The 25198-nt window shown below is 38.4% G+C and overlaps 1 protein-coding gene across 2 annotated transcripts in view; it reads right to left on the reverse strand.

The window, feature by feature from the left end:
* LOC122804322 (pleckstrin homology domain-containing family H member 1-like) overlaps positions 1-25198 on the reverse strand; it is a 1703720-nt gene that overhangs the window by 136835 nt on the left and 1541687 nt on the right. For both annotated transcript variants that reach the window (XM_044074112.1, XM_044074113.1), the window contains one exon: positions 10827-10913. In XM_044074112.1, the coding sequence (XP_043930047.1) occupies positions 10827-10913 (87 nt within the window). The remainder of the gene's footprint in view (positions 1-10826; positions 10914-25198) is intronic.

A 25198-nucleotide genomic window follows, 5' to 3' on the forward strand; every position in this document is an offset into this window, starting at 1 on the left:
TAATCAGCCTACAGAATAATTCTACAGGTTGATTAGTTGTAGGTATTGACTGAAAAGCAACAACACGAGATGGGCATAAGATTTATAAGTGGAGCAAGGTGACTTGATTTGTGGATAGTTTAGTTGTGCATATCGATTAGTTGTAGGTTGTGATTTCAGAGGGGATCAATAAGGACACTTTTTATGGGGCATTAAGAGCTGGAGGGGTCATGTTTGTGGTTATAAAATGTAATAATGAAATTAAGTTTGGGAAGGCAATCCAAAATGAAAATGGGCTAATTTAATACAGACTTTTGCAGCTATGACTGGAGGAGAAAACAAAAAGACAGCTGTTAACCTCCCCATCCTCATTTCAGAAGTGGAGCCATACCTCTCCAATCTTTCTAATTTTCCTTCATATTTTTATCCCATCCTTTCTATATTTTTTTTGATAAATCACTAACGATTACAGTCAGTAATGCCAGGCAGTTTCATGCTTCTTACCATTCAGAAAATGCATGCTGATTCAAAACCTACTGCACTATGAACTTTAAGTGAATCAGTAATATTTAAAAATCACCCCTAATTTTCACCCACATTATTTTGGTTTTGTTCAGAGTTGTTGAGCAAAGAATTTGAGAGGTACGACCAGAGTGCATAATAAAAATGAACTCTGGTTCAAGCTGGTTTTTAAGTGTATGATTCCCTTGTAGTGGCCTGTCCTGGCCGAGTGCAGTGTCTAATGCTTTCTGAACTACAGAACTGTAGTTTGTCTTTCAAGAAAGACGAGAAATGAAACCGTGCTATGACACATGACTGTGCATGACGTCTTGCACTGAAAAAGAGAAAATATTTACTTCATTTACTAAGAAGGATGAATATCACAAGGCAGTTATGTTCACCACTTCTGACAATGACACACTGCAGCTGACTGCCAGGAGTGGCTGTTTAGGGAGGCACTTAGTGGATGAAAACAAATACATAAAATCAACATTTTCTTTACCTTTTTGCACATCATGATTTCAGAAGGGTACATGGGAAGTATCATTTTGGGGGTGAGTTATTGAAGAAGGCTATGTATGAAGACACAGGTTTAAGGACAGTGTACATATCCTTGAACACCAAGTTGAAATTCATTGAGGCCACTATGCCTTTGAATTTCTTTACAATCACAATCAGAAATGTGCACAGAAACTGTTTGACTTGTTTTGGAGGAAGGCTGTGTAAGAAAGGAGCAGTTACACGTTTCATGTAAAGCAGTCACTGATGTTTTATATAATGTGTATGTGTGTGTGTATGGTTTCACTTCTAAATCCTGAAAGCCCAAAATCCTGAGACCAAAATCTTGAAAGTTCAAAATACTGAAAACTCAAAATACTAAATCTCATAATACTGAAAACACAAAGGATACCAACACTTACTATATTCCAGCACAAGTACATACAGAAACATATTACCCTTTAACTATAATCAGGGGGGCAAGTGCCCCTGCACCCCCACACCCACTGCTACTTAAATGTATCAACTCTGAGACTGCACTTCACTACATAAGTGCAGTCTCAGAGTTGATATATTTAAGTGGCGGGGGGGAGCTTGCCCCCCTGCTTATACTTGGAGAAGAGTAACATGGTTTTTGTCTTCTATTTGTTTCTGTTTGTACTTATGCTGGAATACAGCAAGTGGTGGTATCCTGTGTGTTTTCAGTATTATGAGATTCAGTATTTTGAGTTTTCAGTATTTTGAACTTTCAAGAAATTGGTCTCAGGATTTTGGGCTTTCAAGATTTAGACGCAAACCCATATATATATATATATATATATATATATATATATATATATATATATATATATATATATATATATAGATACACACACACACACATATATATGTGTGTGTGTGTACATATATACAGTGGATTGTTTATCTGTATTACTACTAATAATATATTAAAGCAGATGTACCCTTTAAGAAGTATTTTATTTTCCTTATGGTCTACTGATGTTCTGACAATGTTTCTAAGCTGAATATTGAAAGAAGAATGATGCTGAGTCAGTGTGGTTTCTAAGTGTGCATCTCTTGGCAACTGAGTTTTGTTTACCACAGTGGGAAGGGTGGTTTTTTTGTAATTATTGGGTTTTTATCTGTTGCCTCTTTTTAGTGACTACCTTGGGAGCGCTGTCTCAAGAAGTGATTTACTTCAAGACACACTGTAGGCAAACAGAGACAAAAAGAAGCAAAACCAGCTGTAGTCTGGTAGCCCTAATACCCTAGCCCAAAGGTTCCTGGAATTCATAAATTCAAATGCACTGGAACAATTAGTCACCTCTCCCACTAGGGGAGATAATATACTAGACCTGATCATCACAAACATGGGGACAAAATGCTCCACACTGGAAGTATACCCCTCACTAGTGAGATCTGACCACAAACTAATCACCCTGGATATACATATCCCACCTCCACCCCCAGCACAAAAGACCACAGTGAAAAACTTCTCAAAAGCAGACTTCACTCTTCTTAAGACTGAGATGGTATCCTTTAAGCCCACTGTGCCAGTGGATACCACATCCCACAATGCCGAATCCTTCACAAATGCTTTCTATGGACATCTCCAAGAATGCATGGATCATGCAATCCCAAACAAATCCAAGTCCCTCTCCACCAAAGGTAAGCGTCCTGTCTGGTGGACCTCAGCCATAAACAAATTGTATAACAAAAGAAGGAAGCTACTGCTCGTCAGAGCAAAATCCCATGAAGGGAAGACATCTCTGATCAACATTAGCAGAAAACTACGTTCTCTCATAAAAACATCCAAGGCCAACTTTGAGAGAAAAATCGCTAAGGACACTAAAGATAACCACAAAGCCTTCTTCAGCTATGTTAGAAACCTGGGCGGAAACCCTCAGATATGCTCAGAGTTGGTTCACAACAATAAAAAATACACTGAACCCACAGATATTGCCAACATTCTGGCTGACAGGTTCAGTGCAAATTTCTCCCCTCCTTCACCCCCAAAAGAAGAAATACTTATCCCAGCTGAATGTAATCTTCCTGTCATCTCAGATGTCCAAGCGAGAACCGCCCTAAACAAAGCAAAAAACACAGCATCAATGGGACCTGACGGAATCCCGGGTTGCGTGTTAATTGAACTCCAAGAGGAGCTAAACCCACACATAAAAATGCTATTTAACCTTAGCCTTACTTCGGGATATGTACCTTAACACTGGCGTACAGCAACAGTGGTCCTAATCCACAAGGGGGGTGCCTCTACAGACCCTGGAAACTACCGCCCCATGAGCTTAACCAGCCTGGTCTGCAAAGCTATGGAAGAATCATTATGGAACTCATAAACAGAGACATAGGGGACCTACAGACACTTGACCCCACCCAGTTCGGCTTTGTAAAGGGCAGATCCTGCCTTTTAAACCTGGTTGACTTTTTTGAAACAGTCACTAGAGCCATTGACGAGGGCAAAGCAGTCCATACAGCATACCTGGACTTGGTTAAGGCCTTCGACACAATACCCCACTCAGGCATCATAGATAAGCTCAACAGCTTAAAAGTAAACCCTTATGTCACTAGATGGGTTGCAAACTGGCTAAAGGACAGAACCCATAAAGTTAAAATTGCTGGAGCAATGTCAGACTCAAAGCCAGTCACAAGTGGTGTCCCACAGGGATCTGTCCTGGGACCCCTCTTGTTCGGCATTTATTTCTCAGATGTTAAAGCAAACATGGGAGGGCTGTGGCTGACAAAGTTCGCAGATGACTGCAAACTAGGCGCCATAGTCAATACACCAGCAGACACACACATCCTACAAAAAGGCCTCACAGAAACGGACAACTGGTGCTGGAGTCACGGCCTTAAACTAAATGCCAAAAAATGTATAGTCATCCCCTTTGGGAAAAACAAAGTACCCACAAATTATCACATAGACAGCAACCCACTGAGTACGGAAAAAGTAATCGGAGACCTAGGGACCCAAGTCGACAGCAACCTCTCATTTGATACCCACATTGCCAAAGTGGTTAGAAAAACATTCTACCTTGCACACCTCATCATGAAGGGATTCACATCCAGATCCAAGGATGTCATTGTACCCCTATATTCCTCCCTCATCAGACCCATGATTGAGTACAATGCCCCATTTGGTATGTACCTCACCCGACATTTGCAACAGCTGGAGAGACCACAAAAGTACCTCACCAAGAGGATCAAGGGTCTCCAACATATGTCTTATTCTGCCAGACTAAAGAAACTTCAGCTCTATTCAGTATCATACCGCCTGCTCAGAGGTGATCTCTGCCTGGCGTACAAGGCCATGTCCAATCAGGATCTTATGGACATGCTCCACATCAAAAAAATCCAAGTCCATCAGGACCACGAGAGCTAAAGACTTAAACCTCGGCACAAGTATGAGTAGGACATGCTGGAGGGATAGATTCATAACCCAGAGGCTTCCCATGCTTTGGAACAAGATCCCAGTTCGTATTAGGCAGAGCCCCTCACTGACTCTCTTCAAGAGAAATCTTGATGAGTGGATGGGAGATCGTAAGTTTACCCCAGGGGTCACATCTGTGTCACTGCTAGACAGGGGCACAGTAAACTAATTCTATTATATAAGGGGACCTTCATTGTGTCACTACTAGACAGAGGCACAGTATATTCTAAATTTATTCTGTACATTTTTTGTACCATTTCATGGGGTGGCAAATGCCACATCACTATGGCTAGGCTTACAAATGCCCCAGGGCAGATAGCCTAGTATTATACTATGAAACTATGAAACTATAATGGTTGTGGGCGAATGAAGCTTCTTTTGGTCACTGTACATTAACAAACAAAAGGTGAAACTATGACTCTGCAGACTACCCTTGAATTTTCCTCATATTCTGGTATGTTTCATAACATTTTGATTTTCTGGCAAATCACTGAGGATTTCATCCCCCAAATTGGGGTTGGGGGTGTGGTTTCATTGTTTTAAAACCTGGTTTCACAGTACTAGTGTGTTTGTATGGAATGCATTGGAATATTTATTCTCTGGTTACAGTGTGAAATAAAGTGGAAACGGTCCCTGATATCAAATAATTTCCCTGAACTTACCTTATATATTCAGTCTGTACCTCATAAATTAAAAAAAAAAAAAAACAGTCATACTCAGTAGTGAAGTATACTAAAGCATTCTTAGCAGCTCAATAGGTATGACATTCATCTTTGGTGCAGAAGGCTGTGGGTTATTTTCCTACAATGTAATTTGATTAATTTTCCTTTATTGACACTGCATCATAAGGGAGGTGTACCACCCTTCGCATGAGACATTTTTATGATAATTCATTGAGGATTATAGTCATTGAATGGGGAGGTAGTCAGGGTGTGGATAAAAACAACTTACCCCATGTTGTTTTCTTATTTTAAAATCTGGCTTTACATGGCTACTGTGCATTTGTAAGAGATACGTTGGAATATTTATTCTCTGCTACTTGTGTCGCAAAAAGTAGTGTCCCTGATATCACAGAATGTCCCACACTTTGCTTTACATTTATGGTATGTGCTTCAAAAATGTGGGGTTTTGTTGTAAATCATTGTGGATTATACTCACTAAATGAGGGTGGGTTACTGACTGTGGATGAAACAATTTACCATCTTCCTGTTTGCCTATTTTTAAATCTGGGTTTACAGTACTAGTGAGCATTTGCATGAAACCCACTGGATGGCATTCTTCACATAGGACTAATGCTTTAAGCTGGTAAAGAGCTATGCCCTTACAGGGTCTGATTTCTTCTAGCTTCATATGCTCGCTATATGACTCTGAGCAACTCACTTAACCGAACAGTACTATATGGTCATATAGCCAAAAACAAAACATCAGCCAAAACAAAATTCAACCTAAAACGCCACATAAAACCAGCCTTCAAGATATATAAAAACCAAAGGCACTATATATATAATAATCAATCAAATTATCAAATATCTAATAAATAATAATAATTAATAAAAATTCAGCACTTTCAAATTAAAATCTTCATTCAAACCAATACTTCATCTTTTTTTTTAAAATCTATACATATATATATACTACACAATATTAAAAATAATATTAACATTATATTATTATTAAACAAAAACAAACTAATTCTAAAACCCTTGTTAGCTCCCCAAAAATTCCCATTATGAAAGTTTAGAAAATGCATGGCCAGGACTACTCTTTCCTTTCTATTGTTTTGTCCCTCATATGTTCCAAGAGCCTCTTTTTGAAGGCTCTCTAGTTTCAATCGATGTAAAATTGTGCATGTTACACTGTAGAATATACTATACACCCCTTACAAATTAAAATTTTTTTTTGTTTAGTATTTCATGTTATTAATATATGGAAAACAGGATACAACAAAATACAATTAAATTACATGCCTTGTATTTAAGGAGTAGTAACCTTTCTTATCAATACTATGGTGAATGGCATAGATTGGTAGATTGAATAACTAGATTTTCTTTTTTATTTTATATTTTTTTGAGAAAAGAAAATTTAATTTCCAGATCGATCAACCATGTCTGACACATCCATAATGAACATAACATAAATATTTATTATAAATAAATTAAAAGTAATTCTGTAAAGCAAAAAAAAAGAGTTAAACAAAATATAAAGTTTCTCTATTATCTTGTAGTGTATTTATCGTGTAATGTTATTGTTGTTAAATATGCTTGATTTTGCTTGTTTTTGCCACCATTTAAACGCTTATAACTATCTTATTATTAAATATAATTAATACCCTAGACACCCCTAGACAAGTAGCACTAACTATAATTCATTATAAAATATAAATATTTATTACATATATTAAGATTATCAGCATTATTCCATATGGCAAAGCCTGCAAAGTATGCAAAGGATGCAAAGTATGATGGCCACTCCACATACACTAGTTCCAAATTCAAATTAATAAAAAATTAATAATTGAAAATTTTACAAATCCCACAAGCACCAAACCCCAAAAAAAACAATACCAAACCAAAAAAAACCATCAAATCACTTAAACCATCAAATTGTAGGAAAAAAAAATTACAATTCAAATCAGAACAAACACCACCTTCCACTAAAATAAACCAAATTCCACTAAAAATATAAAAAATATATAATAGAAAAAATAAAAAAAACTGTGTCTATATATAACTCTAAAATAACAAACCCATGACCAGATTTGCATACATGGGGGGGCAATGCCCCCCCCATGGCTCCCCCCCATGATGATATACAGTATTATGAAAATCAAAAAAAATGAGAGAGTTAAGTTAATGAGAGTAGTTCTACTATATATTCAGTTGAAGGAGAGGGCCCCTAAAGAACCTAATAGCTTCTATTCTATACCAAACAGATGTCTTATATTAGTATATAGGTTCGTCTATTGTATGTAACCCAATGTTATTATTTTTCCAGGTAGTCCTATTTTTTCTAAAAAAAAACAACATCATTGATATAAGATGGTAACGCGTAACAATAGGTAAAAAAAAAAATTGTGTAAAAAGATTCCTAAATTATGTAAAAAAGTACTATATGGTAATCTCTGAACATGGACAATTTTTTTCTCCTGTGGCTATACAATGTCAACAAACAGGTAAAAGAAATACTTATTCTCTGCCAAGTCTTTGTGTGAAGCAAATCTTAAACTGTCTCTGATTTCACAGGATATCCCTAACTTTGCATCATGTATTTGGTCTGTGCCTCATAAAATCTATGTTTTTCTGCCAAATCACTGAGGATTGCAGTCACTATATGACAGACATTTGATTTTTAAGACTCCATATACTTCGAAAATATATGTTATTCCAAACACTACTACTCTAGCAACTAAGTATACAAGAGCAATACTTAAAGTCTGACCCTGATTTTGTTTCTTTGTCCCTCATTCTTGTGCTAAGAGGTCAAGAGATACTATTTTTTCACCATAGTCAGAGGAGTTTTACATAATGAAGTGGATATAACTGTGCTGTGTTGGGGTTTGTGGATGAAAGTAGTTAACCCTCTGTCATATGCTTAGTTAACCAGCTGGGCTAAGATGAATTTGTCTGAAACATATTGGAATACATATAGGTATTTATGTTAAAAAAGCATTCACCTATCCCTGATTTCACACACTTTGTCCTGTTCTTCATAAAATCTGTGGTATCTGGCAAATCACTGAGAATTATAGTCACTAAATAATGAAAGAAATGTGCGTTTTAGACTTTGCATTCTTCAGAAAATGCATGTTAATGCAAAAATCTAAGTATGTAAGACTCCCGTTTTATCCTATCCATCTTTGATTTTAGGCTTTTGGCCCTCATTACTTTTTGGATCTGACCCTGACTAATGCTAATTAGTTGAGGGGTATTATAATTATAATGATCATATATAGTGTACAGAGCAAACTGGCTATAACAGCTGGGTAGAGGTGAAACTATGTAGATGAAAGGTAACTCTGTCTTTGCAGAAATAGTATGTATTTGTATAAAATAAATTTAATAGTTTTACCCCTATCAGACACCTGTGGCGCGTAAGTCAACAATGGGGCTATAACTGCAGCATACACGACTGTCTGTGGGCGAGAATAACCTGTCATGACAGCCAGAGTCAGTGATCCAGTCATCAGTCTGGCTTTATAGCACTAGTGGACATTTGTGTAAAGCAAGTTAGGATACTTTACTGTGCCTTTTTTATCACATCTGGGCAACTGATTTGTAAACAGTTAAGTGACTGTAATTAATTGCTATGGACTTTGGTAGAATATAATGAGAACAGATTAAATTATCTTTAAGCAGGATGATGAATCCCAAGAGATTCAAAAGAATACCAGCATTTATACGTGAGCAAAAAATGTGTGTGTGTGTGTGTGTGTGTGTGTGTGTGTGTGGGTCCATGGCTTGAGAAACATCCACGAATCAAAATACACTTAATCTGCTAGTGCCAGCAGTGACATGCTGCACTTAGTTCAGGAAAAGTGTTTGTGAAACACAGAAAAAACTTTGAAACCTTCATGCCTTGTACCTCATTCATATCAAATCTTTTATTAGTTTATAAGTGGAATCTAGGATAGCTTTTCAGAATGAGCTGTGATGATGTTAACAATCATGGGTGACTGAAAACTTTCCTGGCTGACTAAATTTCCTCATCAACTAACTACAAATGGGCTCTTTTTTTCAACCACTGTAAAATGGTTCTTTACCAAAATTCTATTTTCTTTTTTTTTTTTTAATTTATTTTTTATTTAACATTTGTTTACTGGGAAAGCCCGACATGGACAGAACCCATTTTCAGTGGAGGCCTGGGGAGAAACACTCCAGACACATGTCTTTGGAATGTGGGAGGAAACTAAAGGACCCGATGGAAACCCACGCAAATGCAGGGAGGACATGCAGACTCTGCACAAAAGGCACCCCAGCTGAGAATTGAACTGGAAAACGTCTTGCTGTGAGGTGACAACACTAACCACTGCACCACTCTAAAACTGACTTTTCACTCAAAGATCACTGCAGACTGGTGCCTCCCTCAACCTAAACTTGTAAACGTGAGAACAAAGAATGGTCTTGTAAAGTGGAATACCAAAAAAAAAAAAATCTCAATGGTATAGTTATGCAGTCAGCATCTCTGCAACACTGTCCAGCACTGCCAACTGCATCCTGTCACAGCAGTTTGCACAAGGCACAGTTAGTTTGCCCCACCTGAGTTACAGAAATGTTTCTATATTCTCTTCTCCAAAATACAGTGATTAGGTAAACTACACTTGTGTTATTGGCATTTGGGGGGCTTCCCCACCAATATATTGGGAGATTAACTGCCAACGCTCCACTTCTTTAACTGTAACTGACTCTAAGGTCACTGTACTATGGAGAAACATAATTCTCCTGATGCACTGATCTCAGAATAATGGGATGATTTTGTTCTCTTTTCATAAAAATACTTCTTTCAAGTGAATGGCATGCAAGTCAGGTCCTGTGTGACTGTTTACAGGTTACTTTGCTCCTCAAAATAATAGCTTTTTCCTCTCTTTTTCTCTCTCTCTCATTTCAACAACACAGTCCTGTCACAGATGACAGCAGTGTGTGATAATGTAGAAATATATACACTCAGATGTAATTAGCAACACACCACTTGATCAGTTTTCCTAAGCACTGTCCTGTGATCTTTAAGAAACACAATGTTAACAATGATTAAAATAGCAGACAGTATAAAAACAGCTACACTTGTAGTGAAGCAGACTGTGAATCATGCAGTATGCAGATTTCTGACTGAGCTGATTTTTATCTTTTGCTCTGGACAAATGTATAATAGGTACTTGAAGTATCATATTTAATGGGGTATTTTAATTCTAATATAAGTTCTTAAAACTACATATAATCACTCAGTCATATTTATTTGCTAGAGTTAAGCAGTTGAAATTAAGCACTGGCAATCAAATTAACAGTGAGTGTGGGCATGAGCTCTGCAACGAACATGAACACTGCCTTGCTGAATTAAAAAAGTCTTGCAGTTCCAAAAATTTTCTCAACTCAATCAGTCAAACTCTCTTGTAATCAACATTTTTACATACACTTTTTATCTTTTGTGACAAAGTTACTTGAACACATTCAGCTTCAACTTCTTGGTTATGTTTGGCATTCCATCTTCAGGCATGTATACAATTACTACTCATATTGAGTTATATTACAGATTTTGTAGGTAGTTCATCAGATCACTTTAAAGATATGGAATTAAAACATATAAGCCACAGCAGCTCAGCACTTTGCTTTTTTGATAGGTGACCTGGTGTCTACAAGACAAAAAAAGGTCGGTATGCTTAAAAAAATTCTAAAGCAGTCTATGTTGTACATACCATACTGTTGTACTCCAGAATGCTGACCCCATCTTCATTTACGGCAAGCCACAAAAGAGATTTTTCCAGGGATGATGACAGTGCAGGCTATAAAATAGGAATGTGTATTAGCCGTTTATTTTCCATAGACAGAAACACTATCTTAAAAACAAACAAAAAAAATACAAGAGTATGCTCAGTTAAAGCTATGCCTAAATGTTTAGAGGGAACTTCAACTCAGTACAACAGTTTTAATTTACACACAATACAACAACTGCAGCAGAAGTATGTTGGCAGGCATACACTATCTAAACTATAGCATACATGTCAATGGCTGGGCCGGTAGGGGTAGCAAATAAAATTACAGTTAAAAAAATTAATAATAAGATAAATACACAAACTATAGCAAAAAGTTCTTCCTGAACAAGAAGCACAAAACCAAGAAAAAAGAATGGTCCAACTAACGAATTGCTGATTGAGGGATCAGTGTCTGTTATTCTAAAAGTGTATTAGTTCTGGTTTAAGAACTTGGGCTTCAGGCCAGTTATTTTACATTAAGAAGGTTTGTGGTCTGCACTCTTGTGGGAGGAGAGGCTGGACTCTCCCCTTCTGAGCTGGGAATTTCTGGTTAAAGGCTTAACTGCATATTTGAACTGTTTCTTACTGAAATTGGTACACCTTGTTTGCTGTAGCATAGACTAGAACCAGGCCTGCTGAATCTAGCTTTGTTTGTATGCTTGTTGTTTGTTTGCTTGTTATTTCCCTGAAACGCTAATTCCACCTAAAATGCGGCTTTTCAGCGCTTCTGTGGATCCCTAGTGATATCTGCATTGCTTACTGTACTTATTTCCTTGTTTCACTTGAAAGAAAGTTACTGTTTGTTGTTTTTGCATTTAAGTTACCTGTAACATATTGCATTTAAGCTACCTGGCACTTGCTCACTAAAGCAATTATATAAGTCAGCACTGAAACATTAAAAGCACTACACCCTCACAAACTCCCCTTGAGTATCTTGTTCCCCACTGGCCCTTTTTCTCAATTATAAAGGAATTCCCAATACTATTCTAGCATGTCCAAAGGTCAGTTGTCAATCTCCTCTCCGGTCCAGCTGGTGAATCTGGGAATCTTGAGGCAATGTTACAACTGCCTCATATACACAGGCAACCCTCTCCTCCTCCCAACAAATTCCAACACATGTGAGAGATGCAACCATATAGTCAAACTGGAGGCTAAGCTCTCTCAACTCAGTACTGGCATAACCAGTCAGGAAAAGGAAACCACACTCATTACAATTCCAGTCTCACATAGACCTACCACGACAGCAAACCAAACACATAAATACAAAAAAACATACTCGGAGGCTCTAAATAAAAATCTGCCTAAGCAGCAGAGACCTCCAAAGCAGACACCCAAGCAACCGCTACCCCAAAACAAAACACGTGCAACACATAGCTCACAAAGCCAGTGTGCCGAACAGTCACAGCCCTTAAGGCTAAACAACACACCTGATACACTTGTAATAGGTGACTCTATCGCCAGGCACAATGACGTCCCGCTCACCAGGCTGAACAAGGAGAAGGTCACGGTGAGCTGCCTGTCAGGCGCTAGGATCCGCCACATAACACAAGCACTCAGGTCACTCCAAGGCAAGTACAACTATGACTCAGTCATTGTCCATGCTGGTGTGAATGACCTGAGACATACCTCCCTGGACTACATGAAAAGAGACATAGAGGAGCTCTCTGAGCATGTAGCCCAGGCCAGTATGACCCTGACCTTGAGTAGCATCTTACCCTCACCAAGAATGATGCCACAATATGAAGACAAGATGATCAATTTCAACAATTGGCTTAAGTATTGGTGTCATTCAAAGGGGATCCAATGCCTGTCAGACTGGGATGACATGCTCGACAAGCCAAGATGCTTCACTAGGGACGGCTTGCACCTGTCACCCCTGGGCTTTCGGATATTGGCAAAGGCTCTTGCTACCCCCACAGTGCCTTTTTTAGGCAAGGCTCAAAAGACAAACCCACCTCCATAGGTATCACAAGGGATAAGAAACTAAGAGTAATGCTACTCAATGCCAGAAGTCTAAACCTCAAGATGCACGCACTCGAAACTCTCCTTAGCATGGAGAACATCGATATCTGTGCAGTAACAGAAACCTGGTTCAAGACTCCTGACAGCACCCCAGCACTACCAGGTTACACCTCATACCATGCTTTTCGGCCCCAAAACTTGGACCGAACCACAAAAGGAGGGGGAGTATCAATATTCGTCAAAGATACCCACACCTCCAGGTTGCTGGCACAGCACGAAGCATCAGAGACTATCCATGTGCAACTAACAGTGGGTAAAACTGCCTTCCAGTTTATAGCCTGCTACAGACCACCCTCCCAAACTCAGGAACCCCACTCGGCCTTCCTGAGAACACTGGAAAATATGAAGGTCTCTCCAAACACCATTATATTGGGCGACTTCAACTACCCAAACATAGACTGGGTGCATTACTCTAGCTCCAACACCCTAGCCCAAAGGTTCCTAGAATTTATAAACTCAAATGCTATGGAACAACTTGTTACCACTCCCACAAGAGGGGAAAACATACTGGACCTGATCATCACCAACATGGGGACTCTATGCTCCAGACCAGAAGTGTATCCCTCACTGGTAAGATCAGACCATAAACTAATCTCACTGGATATTCACATCCCGACCCCACCCCCTGCCCAGAAAACCACAGTGAAAAACTTCTCTAAAGCAAATTTCACACTCCTCAAAACCGAGGTGGAATCCTTCAAAGCCCACGGGCCTGTGGAAAATACGGCCCAGACCACAGAATCCTTTATAAACGCATTCTATGAACACCTTCAGGAATGCATAGATCATGCAATCCCAAATAAAACCAAGACCCAATCCTCCAAAGGCAGACATCCTGTCTGGTGGACCCCAGCTATAAACAAACTATACAAAAGAAGGAGGAAGCTACTACATGATAGAGCAAAATCCCAAAAAGGGAAGGCATCTCTGATCAGTATTAGCAAAAAACTACGGGCACTCATAAAATCGTCTAAGGTCAGCTTAGAGAGAAACATTGCACAGGACACTAAGGATAATCACAAGGCTTTCTTTAGTTATGTTAGGAACCTGGGTGGGAATTCCCAGATATGCTCATAATTAGTCCCAAATGACAGAAAATACACTCAACCCACAGACATTGCCAACATCCTAGCTGACAGGTTCAGCGCAAACTTCTCCCCCCCCCCCCCACCAAAAGGGCAAATATCTATCCCAGCAGAGTGCTGCCCCCCTGACATCTCAGATGCTCAGGTAAGAGCCGCCCTCTCCAAAGCAAAAAACACAGCATCAATGGGACCAGACGATGTCCCAGGCTGTGTCCTACATGAACTCCATGAAGAGCTAAACCCAAACATAAAACTACTGTTCAATCTCAGCCTTACTAAAGGATATGTACCCAAAGAGTGGCGTACAGCAACAGTGGTCCCACTCCACAAAGGTGATGCCTCAACGGATCCTGGAAACTATCGCCCCATAAGCCTGACTAGCTTGGTCTGCAAAGCTATGGAAAGGATCATCATGGACCTCATAAATAAAGATATTGGGGACCTACAGACACTGGATCCTACCCAGTTCGGCTTTGTTAAGGGCAGATCCTGCCTCTTAAACCTGGTCGATTTCTTTGAAACAGTCACCAAGGCCATTGACAAGGGGAAGGTGGTCCACACAGCCTACCTGGACCTCGCAAAAGCCTTTGCTACAATACCCCACTCGGGCATTATAGATAAGCTCACCAGCTTAAATATAAACCCCTATGTCACTAGATGGGTTGCAAACTGGCTCAAGGACAGAACCCACATGGTTAGAATTGCTGGAGCCATGTCAGACTCCAAACCAGTTACAAGTGGCGTCCCACAAGGCTCAGTCCTGGGACCTCTCTTGTTTGGTATATATTTCTCGGAGGTACAGGCCAACATGGAAGGACTGTGGCTGACTAAGTTCGCAGATGACTGCAAACTGGGCGCCATAATTGACTCTCCAGCCGACACAAGCATCCTCCAAAAGGGCCTCATAGAAACAGACAACTGGTGCCAGAGCCATGTCCTCAAGCTAAATGCCAAAAAGTGTATAGTCATCCCCTTGGCAAAAACAAAGTGCCCACAAATTACCACATAGGTGGTAATTCATTAAGTACAGAAGAAGTAATTAGGGACCTGGGGACCCAAGTTGATAGCAATCTCTCATTTGACAACCACGTGGCCAAAGTGGTTAGAAAACATTTTATATAGCCCACCTAATCATGAAGGGATTCACATCTAGATCAGGGAGGTCATCGTGACTCTTTACTCATCCCTAATCAGGCCCATAATTGAGTACAATGCCCCTTTTGGGATGTACCTTACCAGACACCTGCAGCAACTGGAAAGACCCCAAAAGTACCTCACCAAGAGGATCAAAGGGCTCAAACAGATGCCATATGCTGCCCGGTTAAAGAAACTCCAGCTCTACTCAGTGGCATACCGCCTGCTCAGAGGCGATCTGTGCCTGACGTATAAAGCCATGTCCAACCCGGAATTAATGGACATGCTGCACCTCAGAAAATCCAAATCCCATTGAGCTACACGGTCGAGAGACTTGAACCTCAGCACTGAAATAAATAGGACATGCTGGAGGGACAGATTCATAACCCAGAGGCTCCCTTAACTCTGGAATAAAATCCCAGTCCAGGTTAGGCAGAGTCTCTCATTGACTCTCTTCAAGAGGAATCTTGATGAGGGGATGGGAGATCGTAGGTTTACCCTGGGTATCACTTCTGTGTCACTGTTAGACAGAGGCACAGTATACTAACCTCACAAAAGGGCATAGCAAAATTAATTAAAATGGGTGGCGAAAGCCAAACACACTCTGGCTAGGCTTATAAATGCCCTAGGGCAGATAGCCTAGTATGAACCTGGCCAAATCCAGTTTAAAAGTATATAAAACGTTTAATAAATAAAAGAAAATAGATAAGTCCTTTCCAACATTGAGCTTTCTTCAGATTTAAAATCACTAGCTACAAAGTAACCCTATAAACAAAAACACAGATTCCATTCAATAAAAACTGTCCAATCAGAAAATCAAAGGAGTGTAATCAATGAAACAGCTGAGATATGTGTAATGCAGGTCTTAAAGGTAGAGTTCCATTAAGCCCAGGAGTCTTATCGGCTTGTAGCCTCTTGATCTACTTCATCTCAGCAAGTTCAGTACTATGAACAATATTACCTCACCTGTTATTCTTCTTCAGCAGCTGTAAAACCAAAAATGAATAAGTGTGCCCTGGATTCATAGAAACATGTTTCACAAGCACATTTGTCATGTTCTTAAGCCGAATATCACTCATATGCTTCAAAATTCTTTCTTTAAAAGGTCTGTTAGTTTTCCCCACATAAAAGTGAGGACATTTACTACAGACTGCCAGGTACACCAAATCACAACTTCTACAACTGGCATACAGCCTGAGAATAAAAGTGAATCCAGTTAAAGGGTGCTGAAAAGTTCTAACACTTGAAATATAACTACACTCTTTGCATAAATGAAAAAGGAAGGTCCCAACCCTCTCAGATCTCAGAGAACTGTTATCACTGTCCAGACTAGGACCATAACATAACTGTCTCTTCAGAGACATAGCATTCTTAAAGCAGAAACTGGGTTTATTGCCCACCACTTCTGTAATGCACTCATCCATCTGAAGAACTGACCAGTTCTTTTGAACAATGTCATACATCCTACTGATGTTACTAGAGAAAGTCAGTCACATGCACATTGTTTTTGTTACTGAGATTTCACCTCATTTCATAGATCTCTGCCCATGCAGTCTCTGTAAAGTGTGCAGATTTATACATGGAGACTCCTATGCTGTGGTCCATCAACATAATAGAACCAGTCCGTGTCCCAGAAAAGTGAATTGCAATACAACACGAAGTACATCTTGCTTTGTGCAGCTCCTGTAATGCGTTTTATGTAGGTAAAATAAATAGAAGGTTGAGAGATAGGATAAGTGAACACATTTATGAAATTAATAGGAAGAAGACCAACAATGCCTATAGGCATTCTAATTTGTGTTCTGAATTTAGGAAGTTTACCTTTTTTGTTTTTGATCGAGTTTTGGTGACTCTTTCATGTGGGGATATTGAAGCTATTTTGGAAGGCTGGCAGGTAAGGTTTAATGCTTCACATGCAACTGGTATCATGATTTTTATCTTTTGTTCTGGACATTTTCAGCATTTTAAAGGTCAAGGCAGGCATTATTTAATTATTCAAAAAACTTTTAGATAGGTTCCCATTTGCAAATACATACACATATATTTTATATATCTATATATATATATATATATATATATATATATATATATTTTTTTTTTATATATAAAAAATGTTTGTATATTCATACATATTGTGTTTACATTATTCATCTGGTATATTTATTTTATGCATGTCGTCATAGTGTGTATTAGCTAATATACTTGTGTCAGTTTTTACTAGGAATGTTTTTACTTTCAATCAGCCTTACTAGTTTCATCATTTACTCTACTAAGTGTTGTTGTCTTCGGATTAGTTGTTTATTGTATAAATTAACTGAATTTTTTTGTGTGTCATTCTGATGAAATCTATCATAAGACAAAAGCGGTTAGTACATGACTTTATTTGTGAATTAAAGTTTTTTTTCTTTTTTTATAGTATGAATTTTACTAACAGCTTTGAGTTTGTTGGTGGTGCCCTGTTGTTATTCGGTGTGTATTTGTGCTTCTCTGGTAGCAAACTAAAAGTATTCAGATGTCATGGAACTGCAAAACGTTATCGCTACTGAATGTATGGGGAGGGGGCAGGACACAAACGGTTTGGAACTTCATTTCTTATTGTCTGCAGATTGAATTGGTATTGGGCTGTTTTATTCCATTAAACACAGTTGCAGCTGACATATCAGCCATCTTGATTGTGGTTATGAATCAATATTAAATTTGTCGAATTGCCTATTTGCTGTTTATGGTTCTATCACAGTCATATCTACTGTTGTTGTTGTTTGCCTTTCGACTTTTCCCAGTTAGGGGTCGCCACAGTGGAACTCCGGTCCGCTAATGATTGGCAGTTGGTTTTTATGGTGTTGAGTTTACAGCCCGATGCCCAAACTTCAACAAAGGCACGCCCATTCAACGCATGTCTTTTGAATGCCCACTCGACCACGGGGAGGACATGCAGACTCCACACAGAAGGCACTCCCAACCCAAGCCAAGAATCGAACGGGAGAACCTCATGCTGTGAGGCAACAACGCTACTGCTGCACCACCGAGGAAGTATATACAGTCATATCTACTGTAATTGAAGGAAATGCAGGTAATCTTTAGTCATTAATGGGATCTAAAGTTTATGTCAGGTTGTGTGTTGTTTCGGCTGGGTTTTGTTGCTGTGTCTGCTACTGTTGTGGTGTTCTATTTGTAAGTGGGAGTCAGGGAAAGAAAAGAGTTTAGACAATTATTTTTTGTTTGTTTTTTTCTTCTCTTTCTACAAAAAGGCGGATTAGAACTAGAAAAGTTAACTATAATTTTTACTGCCAGGTAACACCCATAGTTCCTCATAACATCCAGACTTAGCTTTTTTTTTTGGGGGGGGGGAACTGGCTTCCTTAACTAAATGACTTCCCAACTAATAATAATAATAATAATAATAATAATAATAATAAATAATATTATTACTAATAGTAGGTAGCATTAGAAACAGCAAGACATATGCAAAAAAACTGCCCTAAGATTGTTAATCCAGAATAACATGCTACATACATTTTATTGTTTGCCACTTATTCTTATTTTCATATTTTTAAAACTAGTCTGGGAGAAGGGTCATAGTATGAAACCCAGCTATGGGAGACAAGAACACTGTATTAGACATATTGCTATTTGTTTTCCAGCAGTCATGAGAATGTGCAATATTCTCAGGTGTAAGAAATATTTCTATTACTTCAGAATTATTGCATGGCATACATTTGTACTACAAGCTGTGCACCTTTAGATACTTTCAGTATTTATATTGCTAATTAAACAAGCACATAGATCACACTTTTGTAAATATTTCCATAAACAAGCAATCCGAAGAAAAGCTCATATCTGGCTAATAAAGTATTATAATCATACAAGTTTAGGAAGTATAGTTTTCAAGAAACGACAATTTGTAAAATTTTAAAAGACGAATATTATTCTGGGTTTGTGAGCATTACAATATTTGTTTTTTTGTTATGTTTTTAACTTGATTTTTCTTTCAGAAAATGCCCTTGGATGTAAGGATTAGTGCAGGCTGTTAGTGGTGTGGCATTCTAGCACTCAGGGGTGCTAAACAACAGATGAACAGATTAGGCTGCTTAGGCATGCAGGAGCACCTGTGGAAAACTTTACTTATTTAGTGCAAATTGTTAACTTGTAATTTAGTACAAAAATGACTATTGCATGTGTTGTTTATTGTATCTTTGATGTATGCTTCATTTGTTGTTTTGATCAATGGTTATTTAGTTGGAATACAGTATTTTTGTAAAGTGGGAGGGGGGTGAGTGGGGCAGAACATGAACCTATCTTCAAGTTAGATTCTCCATGAATTTAGCATCCAAACTCACTAATTAGAAATTAAAATCACTGCTTTGGAAGCTGCATTCACAGTGACTTAATCACAAAGTGTCCTGGGGCATCTGGAAAATTGGGCTAGGTTCATCAACAGTTGCCTAGGCCACCTGTCAAGTAACCACTTATGAACCTATATAGCATCCATGAGAAGGCTAATGGACATGAGCAGCCATTACAGAAATCGGTGATCAACTTACCAATGTCTGTTGCCCAAACATCATCAAACTCATGACATGTTGATAGCTACAAAAATGTCTGCAGAAAAAAAGGTTTTTCATCAGCTTGCACTCTTGCAGCCCCAGATGTTCCCTCCATGTTGCTGCTGTTTCCATCTCTGAGCATTCCTATGTATATGCTATGGAATTGCATACCTGTTGACATGTTGTTTCCTCAGTGTTTTGCATTCTGGGAATACAATTTTCCAGGTACATAATTTAAATGGAATAGTGGCTGCCAGATCAACAGAAGGCAAAATAATTTTTTCCAGGAAAAAAAATTTAAATCCCACAGGGGTGGAATGGGCCTCCTGAAAGGCTTAAAATGTAGGGCTCATTTCAAGAAATGCTTAACTTTGATCCTGGAAAATAAAGGAGGATCTAAATGTATGCAGGCAGAAACAGTTGTTAGGCAGTGGCGTAGTTAGAATTTGTGCCACCTGGGGCTATCTTTGAGTTTGCCACCCCTCCCCTTCACAAAATCATGGTCAAATGGGGCTCCCCCATATACAGCCCTCCCCCCTTGCAGCCATTCCAGTGTCCCATTATTTGGCTTTTTCTCCCCATTTTCCGTAAACACTGTAATGTGCATACTGCTTTATGCTTTACTTCTACAATTATTTGGATTTCACTTAAAATTTTTCTTTTAAATGTTATAGCACAAACACTGACTGACATCTGCTAAACAAAGCAATACAATCTCACAATGAAAACATACTTACCTTTAAAACTTCTCTTCCCTTGAAACTCACATTCATTGAAACAGCACTGAAACCCACATTCAAAGAAAATGCATCTGGTCAGTGGCATTTACCTTTGGGGTATTTTCAAATCATAGGCCTCTTGCACACATATTTAGGACCATGTAAACATAGATGTGTTCTTTGATTCATCTTCCTGATTGTATTAAATTATTTTCCTTGTATAATACAGCACACTTGTTAGAGCGTGTTTTAAATTTATTATTTTGAACATTTTTCCAGTAAACAATGAAACAAAATGTATGAACCAATAATAACAAAATTTCCCAATTAAGAACTTTTCCATCATACAAGTGTAATCAAACGTCTGTCATTACAATCCACCAATATCAGTAAATATGCACAATTGCTGCAAAAGTAAAAATCATCTAAATAATTCCACATTAAAGTGACCCATCACTAATGAAGAGGTTGCTGCTACCAAACAACTTTACATTTCATTGTTTCGTTTACAAATTAAGTGCATGTTGCCTTTGAATAATAAATTACCTATGTTACATTAAAAATTGATAAGCTAGTAATATTGCAATAGGGAATGGATGTCAAGCTGACAACAGGTTCATAGTTACTAGGTATCGCCTTCAAAGGAAGACATTCTCAGGACTGCAGCATCCACCCCTTTACAGTACAACACAGTACAGTATCAGCAATCCATTTGCATACTGTAGGAGTAGAAACTACAGCCTTCTACATCAAAAGCAAGTATACTACCTGTTGTGCTACTAACAATGCAAACAGACATGGCATAAGCAGCACTAAACTTGTCTTCCCCTGAAGCTTTCAGCTCCTTGTGAAATCCACTTAACAGCAAGACATATGCAAAAAAATATTGCAGTGTCCAGAATAATATGCTACATACATTTTTATCGTTTGCCACTTAATCTTATTTTCATATTTTTAAAACTAGTCTATGAGACGGGTCATAGTATGAAACCCAGCTGAGGGAGAGAAGAACACTGTATTGCCAGTGTCCTTGTAGTACACTATACTGGATATATTGCTATTTGTTTTCTAGTAGTCATGTGAATGTGCAATATTCTCAAGTATAAGCAATATTTTTGGGGTGTAAACCATTCCGATGTTCAAATCATAGATGGTCAACATCATATGATTGAACGTCGGAAAGGTCGAAGGTGAAAGTCAACGGCTTTTCACTCGCAGAATGGGAAATTTTCCCTTTCTGCACTGAAGTGCATTCTTGGAGTTCGTATATTTAAGTAGGAGGGTGTGAGGAGTGCAGGGGGCTTGCCCCCCTGCTCAGAGTGGTAAAGTAAGTTTTTTTTTTTTTTATTATATAGTTGATGTTTCGAACTTCGCTCATATGAGTTCGCTCATGTGAGGTTCAAAGTTCTGAAACTTCGACTATAAAATATAGACCCTATTTTTGTTACTTGAGAATTATTTCATGGCATATATTTGTACTACAAGTTGTGCACCTTTAGATATTCTCAGTTCTTATATTGCTAATTAAACAAGCACACCGTTCATGCTTCTGTAAATATCTCCATAAACAAGCAATCAGAAGAATATCTTGCTGTCATGTAAAAGCTCATGTCTGGCTAATAACGTCTTATAATAATAATACAAGTTTAGGAAGTACAGTTTTCAAGAAAAGACAATTTGTGAAATTTTAAAAGACTAATATTATTCTGGATTTGTGAGCATTAAAATATTTGTTTTTTGTTATGTTTTTAACTTGATTTTTTTTTCAGAAAATGCCCTTGAATGTAAGGATTAGTGCAGGCTGTCAGTGGTGTGGCATTCCAGCACTCAGGGGTGCTAAACAACAGGCGAGCAGATTACGCTGCTTAGGCATGCAGGAGCACTTGTGAAAAACTTTATTTACTTAGTGCAAATTGTTAACTTGTAATTTAGTAGAAAAATAATTACAATAATAGTATGTGTGTGTTTATTGCGTCCTTAATGTATGCTTCATTTGTTGTTTTGATCAATAGTTATTAGGTTGGAATGCAGTATTTCTGTAACTTAGGAGGGGCTTGAGTGGGGCAGAACATGAACACATCTTCAAGTTAGATTCTTCATGAATTTAGCTTCCAAACGCAGTAATTAAAATGACTACTTTGGAAGATGCATTAACAGTGCTAATTTATGTGTGTGTGTGTGTGTGTGTGTGTGTGTGTGTGTGTGTGTACATGCATACATGCATGCTGGAGACTGGGGTCTGATGTTGATTCCATCGGTTATTTTGCTGAGAATTACAATAATGCTGGTTTAGGTGTTTGTGTATTTTTTCTATATGTTCTTCAATTTCTCAGTTTCTTGAGCTGATAAAATTATTGATATTTACTTTGGTTATTCTGCTGGAAAGACACTTTTGTAATGTTTTGTTTGTTTTTCGGTGGATGTGGTAGTAACAGCACAACAAAGGATTTTGTAGCCCTCTTCAGCTTGTGTCACTGTGAATTCAGTTTTAAAAGAAGCCCATTTTTTGTTACACTTTGCTAATGTGATCATGGTGAAATGTCTTCGGTTATCTTAGCAGCAACAGAATATCTTTCTAATGTTCATTTTCCACCAGATTCTATTTGACCTTCACAAAATGCATCAGGGAAAATAATGCCCAGAAGGTGCATTAAGTTCCCCTTATGTCAGAAGTAAAAATATTTTATATTTCAGTAAAAAATGCATATATGTTCACTAGTATTGTGCAGTGGCCATAGTGTTAAGCTCTGAAGCAGCTAAAGGTGTGGAGTCCTTCAGAAGTGTGCTGCAATGTACGATATGTGGACAGAATTGCAGTCTTAGGTTTGTGTTGTGTTTTGTAATGACATTTTGTCGGATAAGAGTATAGACACAGACTTTCATAAACTAGACCCAATGTTTTTAGTTTATCTGTCTTGGGTGCCACAGTCTGACATTTGCACAGTGAGATTTCCCATCTCATAGTGGTTTGCTCTGGCTGTATTCTTGTCTGTGGCTTCTTCTATGTGCGGTGATTTTCTCCAACACCTCCAAAATATCTTTTAAGTGAAATGGTGTTCTTCTAATTGGCCTGTAGGTGTGTGTGTGTGTGTGTGTGTGTGTGTGTGTGTGTGTGTGTGTGTGTGTGTGTGTGTGTGTGTCTCTCTCTCTCTAGGTTTTTACATCTGGTGACAAACCTGCATGGGATGGAGTGTATCTCAATTTAGATAATACTTATCAAGAGTAGTGTGTGTGTGTGTGTGTGTGTGTGTGTGTGTGTGTGTGTGTGTGTGTGTGTGTGTGTGTGTGAGAAAAATATCACTTTTTTATGTAGACAGGCAGAATATGCTGGACATGTGTATCTTTTCTTGGTAGCAGTAACACACACACACACACACACACACACACACACACACACACAATTAACAACTTGGTATCTTTCAAAAATGAGCATATAGTGGAGACCTGGCAGCTCCCACACACTGGGCTGGATAAGTGGATTTTGACACAAGCTTAGTACGTGCCTTTGCCATGGATCCCACCAAGTATAAAACTAGCTCCACTCATAGGTATGCAGGTGAGGCTGCTATAACTTGTATGGAGGGCTGGAAATGGTGCGGTCATTCTTTACCTTTACTGACATTCAAACCTGTAGATTCATGCCCAGAATGTTACTATAGCTTGTGTAGAGGTCTGAGGACAGTGTGGTCGCTATGGCTGTGTGGGTAACATGACATAGGGGGCGGGGCAGCAGCGGAAGACCTTTGAGTACAAAGTGGAAACAACGATCTACACTCCTGCTGCAGAGTACACCACATCACAGATCACATTCTATACTGAATTCTTGGCACAATGTTCAGTCATGTTTTCTAGTTGTCCCAGTTCCTGCCAAAACACAAACAGCTGCTTACAAAAACAATGACAAATCTTTTCCAACAGATATAATCTAGTTATACTTCTGAAGGGACTTAGAAAAATTCTCACTCAGTAAGAAACACACCACCTGCAATACTGGTGAAAATACAATACTAAGGACACTTTCTATGCAATAAGTAAGGTATAGTATCTACCTATGAACCTATGAACCTATATGTCACTTATTTCCAAGTTCACCTCTTTTCCCACCAAAAATTACATTAAAAAAGAAGTTAACGGGGAGTTAACACTACATTTGGTGGTGTCCCTACAGGGTGGTGTACATAGAAATAGATTTTAACAGTATGTAACAATTGCTTGACAACAGACTGCCATTTTCCCAACCTACAGGGTAAGATCCTATCAAATTATCAGCTTTTCTTTTCACGACAGTCAAAGAACTGCTTTATGTCTGTCCTTTGTTTTGTCCTACGTTCTGATTCCACAACTGTTACAGGAAGTTTGGCCCACTTATACACAATCATTTCTGAGAAAGAAAGGATTCATTGTATGCCTCCCAAAATCTCTTGATTATCCCCTCTTGTAGTCATTTTAGTATTTTGTACAACTAGAAATACTGAAAATAAGTATTCATTTTTCATCATATTCAACGGCAACTATTAAATATAGTTGCCCCACTGTATATCTTGATATGGTGAACATATCTTTGAAGAAAGTAGAAGCCAACACTTGTATAGAGTCTGAAGACATTCCAAGACTTTTCACTCACCTTACGCATGACTTGCTTATAAAACCATTGATTTAATATCTTCTTACAGTAAGGTTTTGGTTCATTGTACTGCAAAACTGGTAATATCATCCCTCATCACAAAGAACGGTAGAAAATTATCAACCGATCAGCTTAAATTCTATACTTTGTAAAAACTTTTGTTGGTAGACTGACCCTATCTTGTTTT

This window comes from Protopterus annectens, chromosome 6.part0, assembly GCF_019279795.1.
Source record: "Protopterus annectens isolate FY-2018-M chromosome 6.part0, PAN1.0, whole genome shotgun sequence".
NCBI classification, from domain to species: domain Eukaryota; kingdom Metazoa; phylum Chordata; order Ceratodontiformes; family Protopteridae; genus Protopterus; species Protopterus annectens.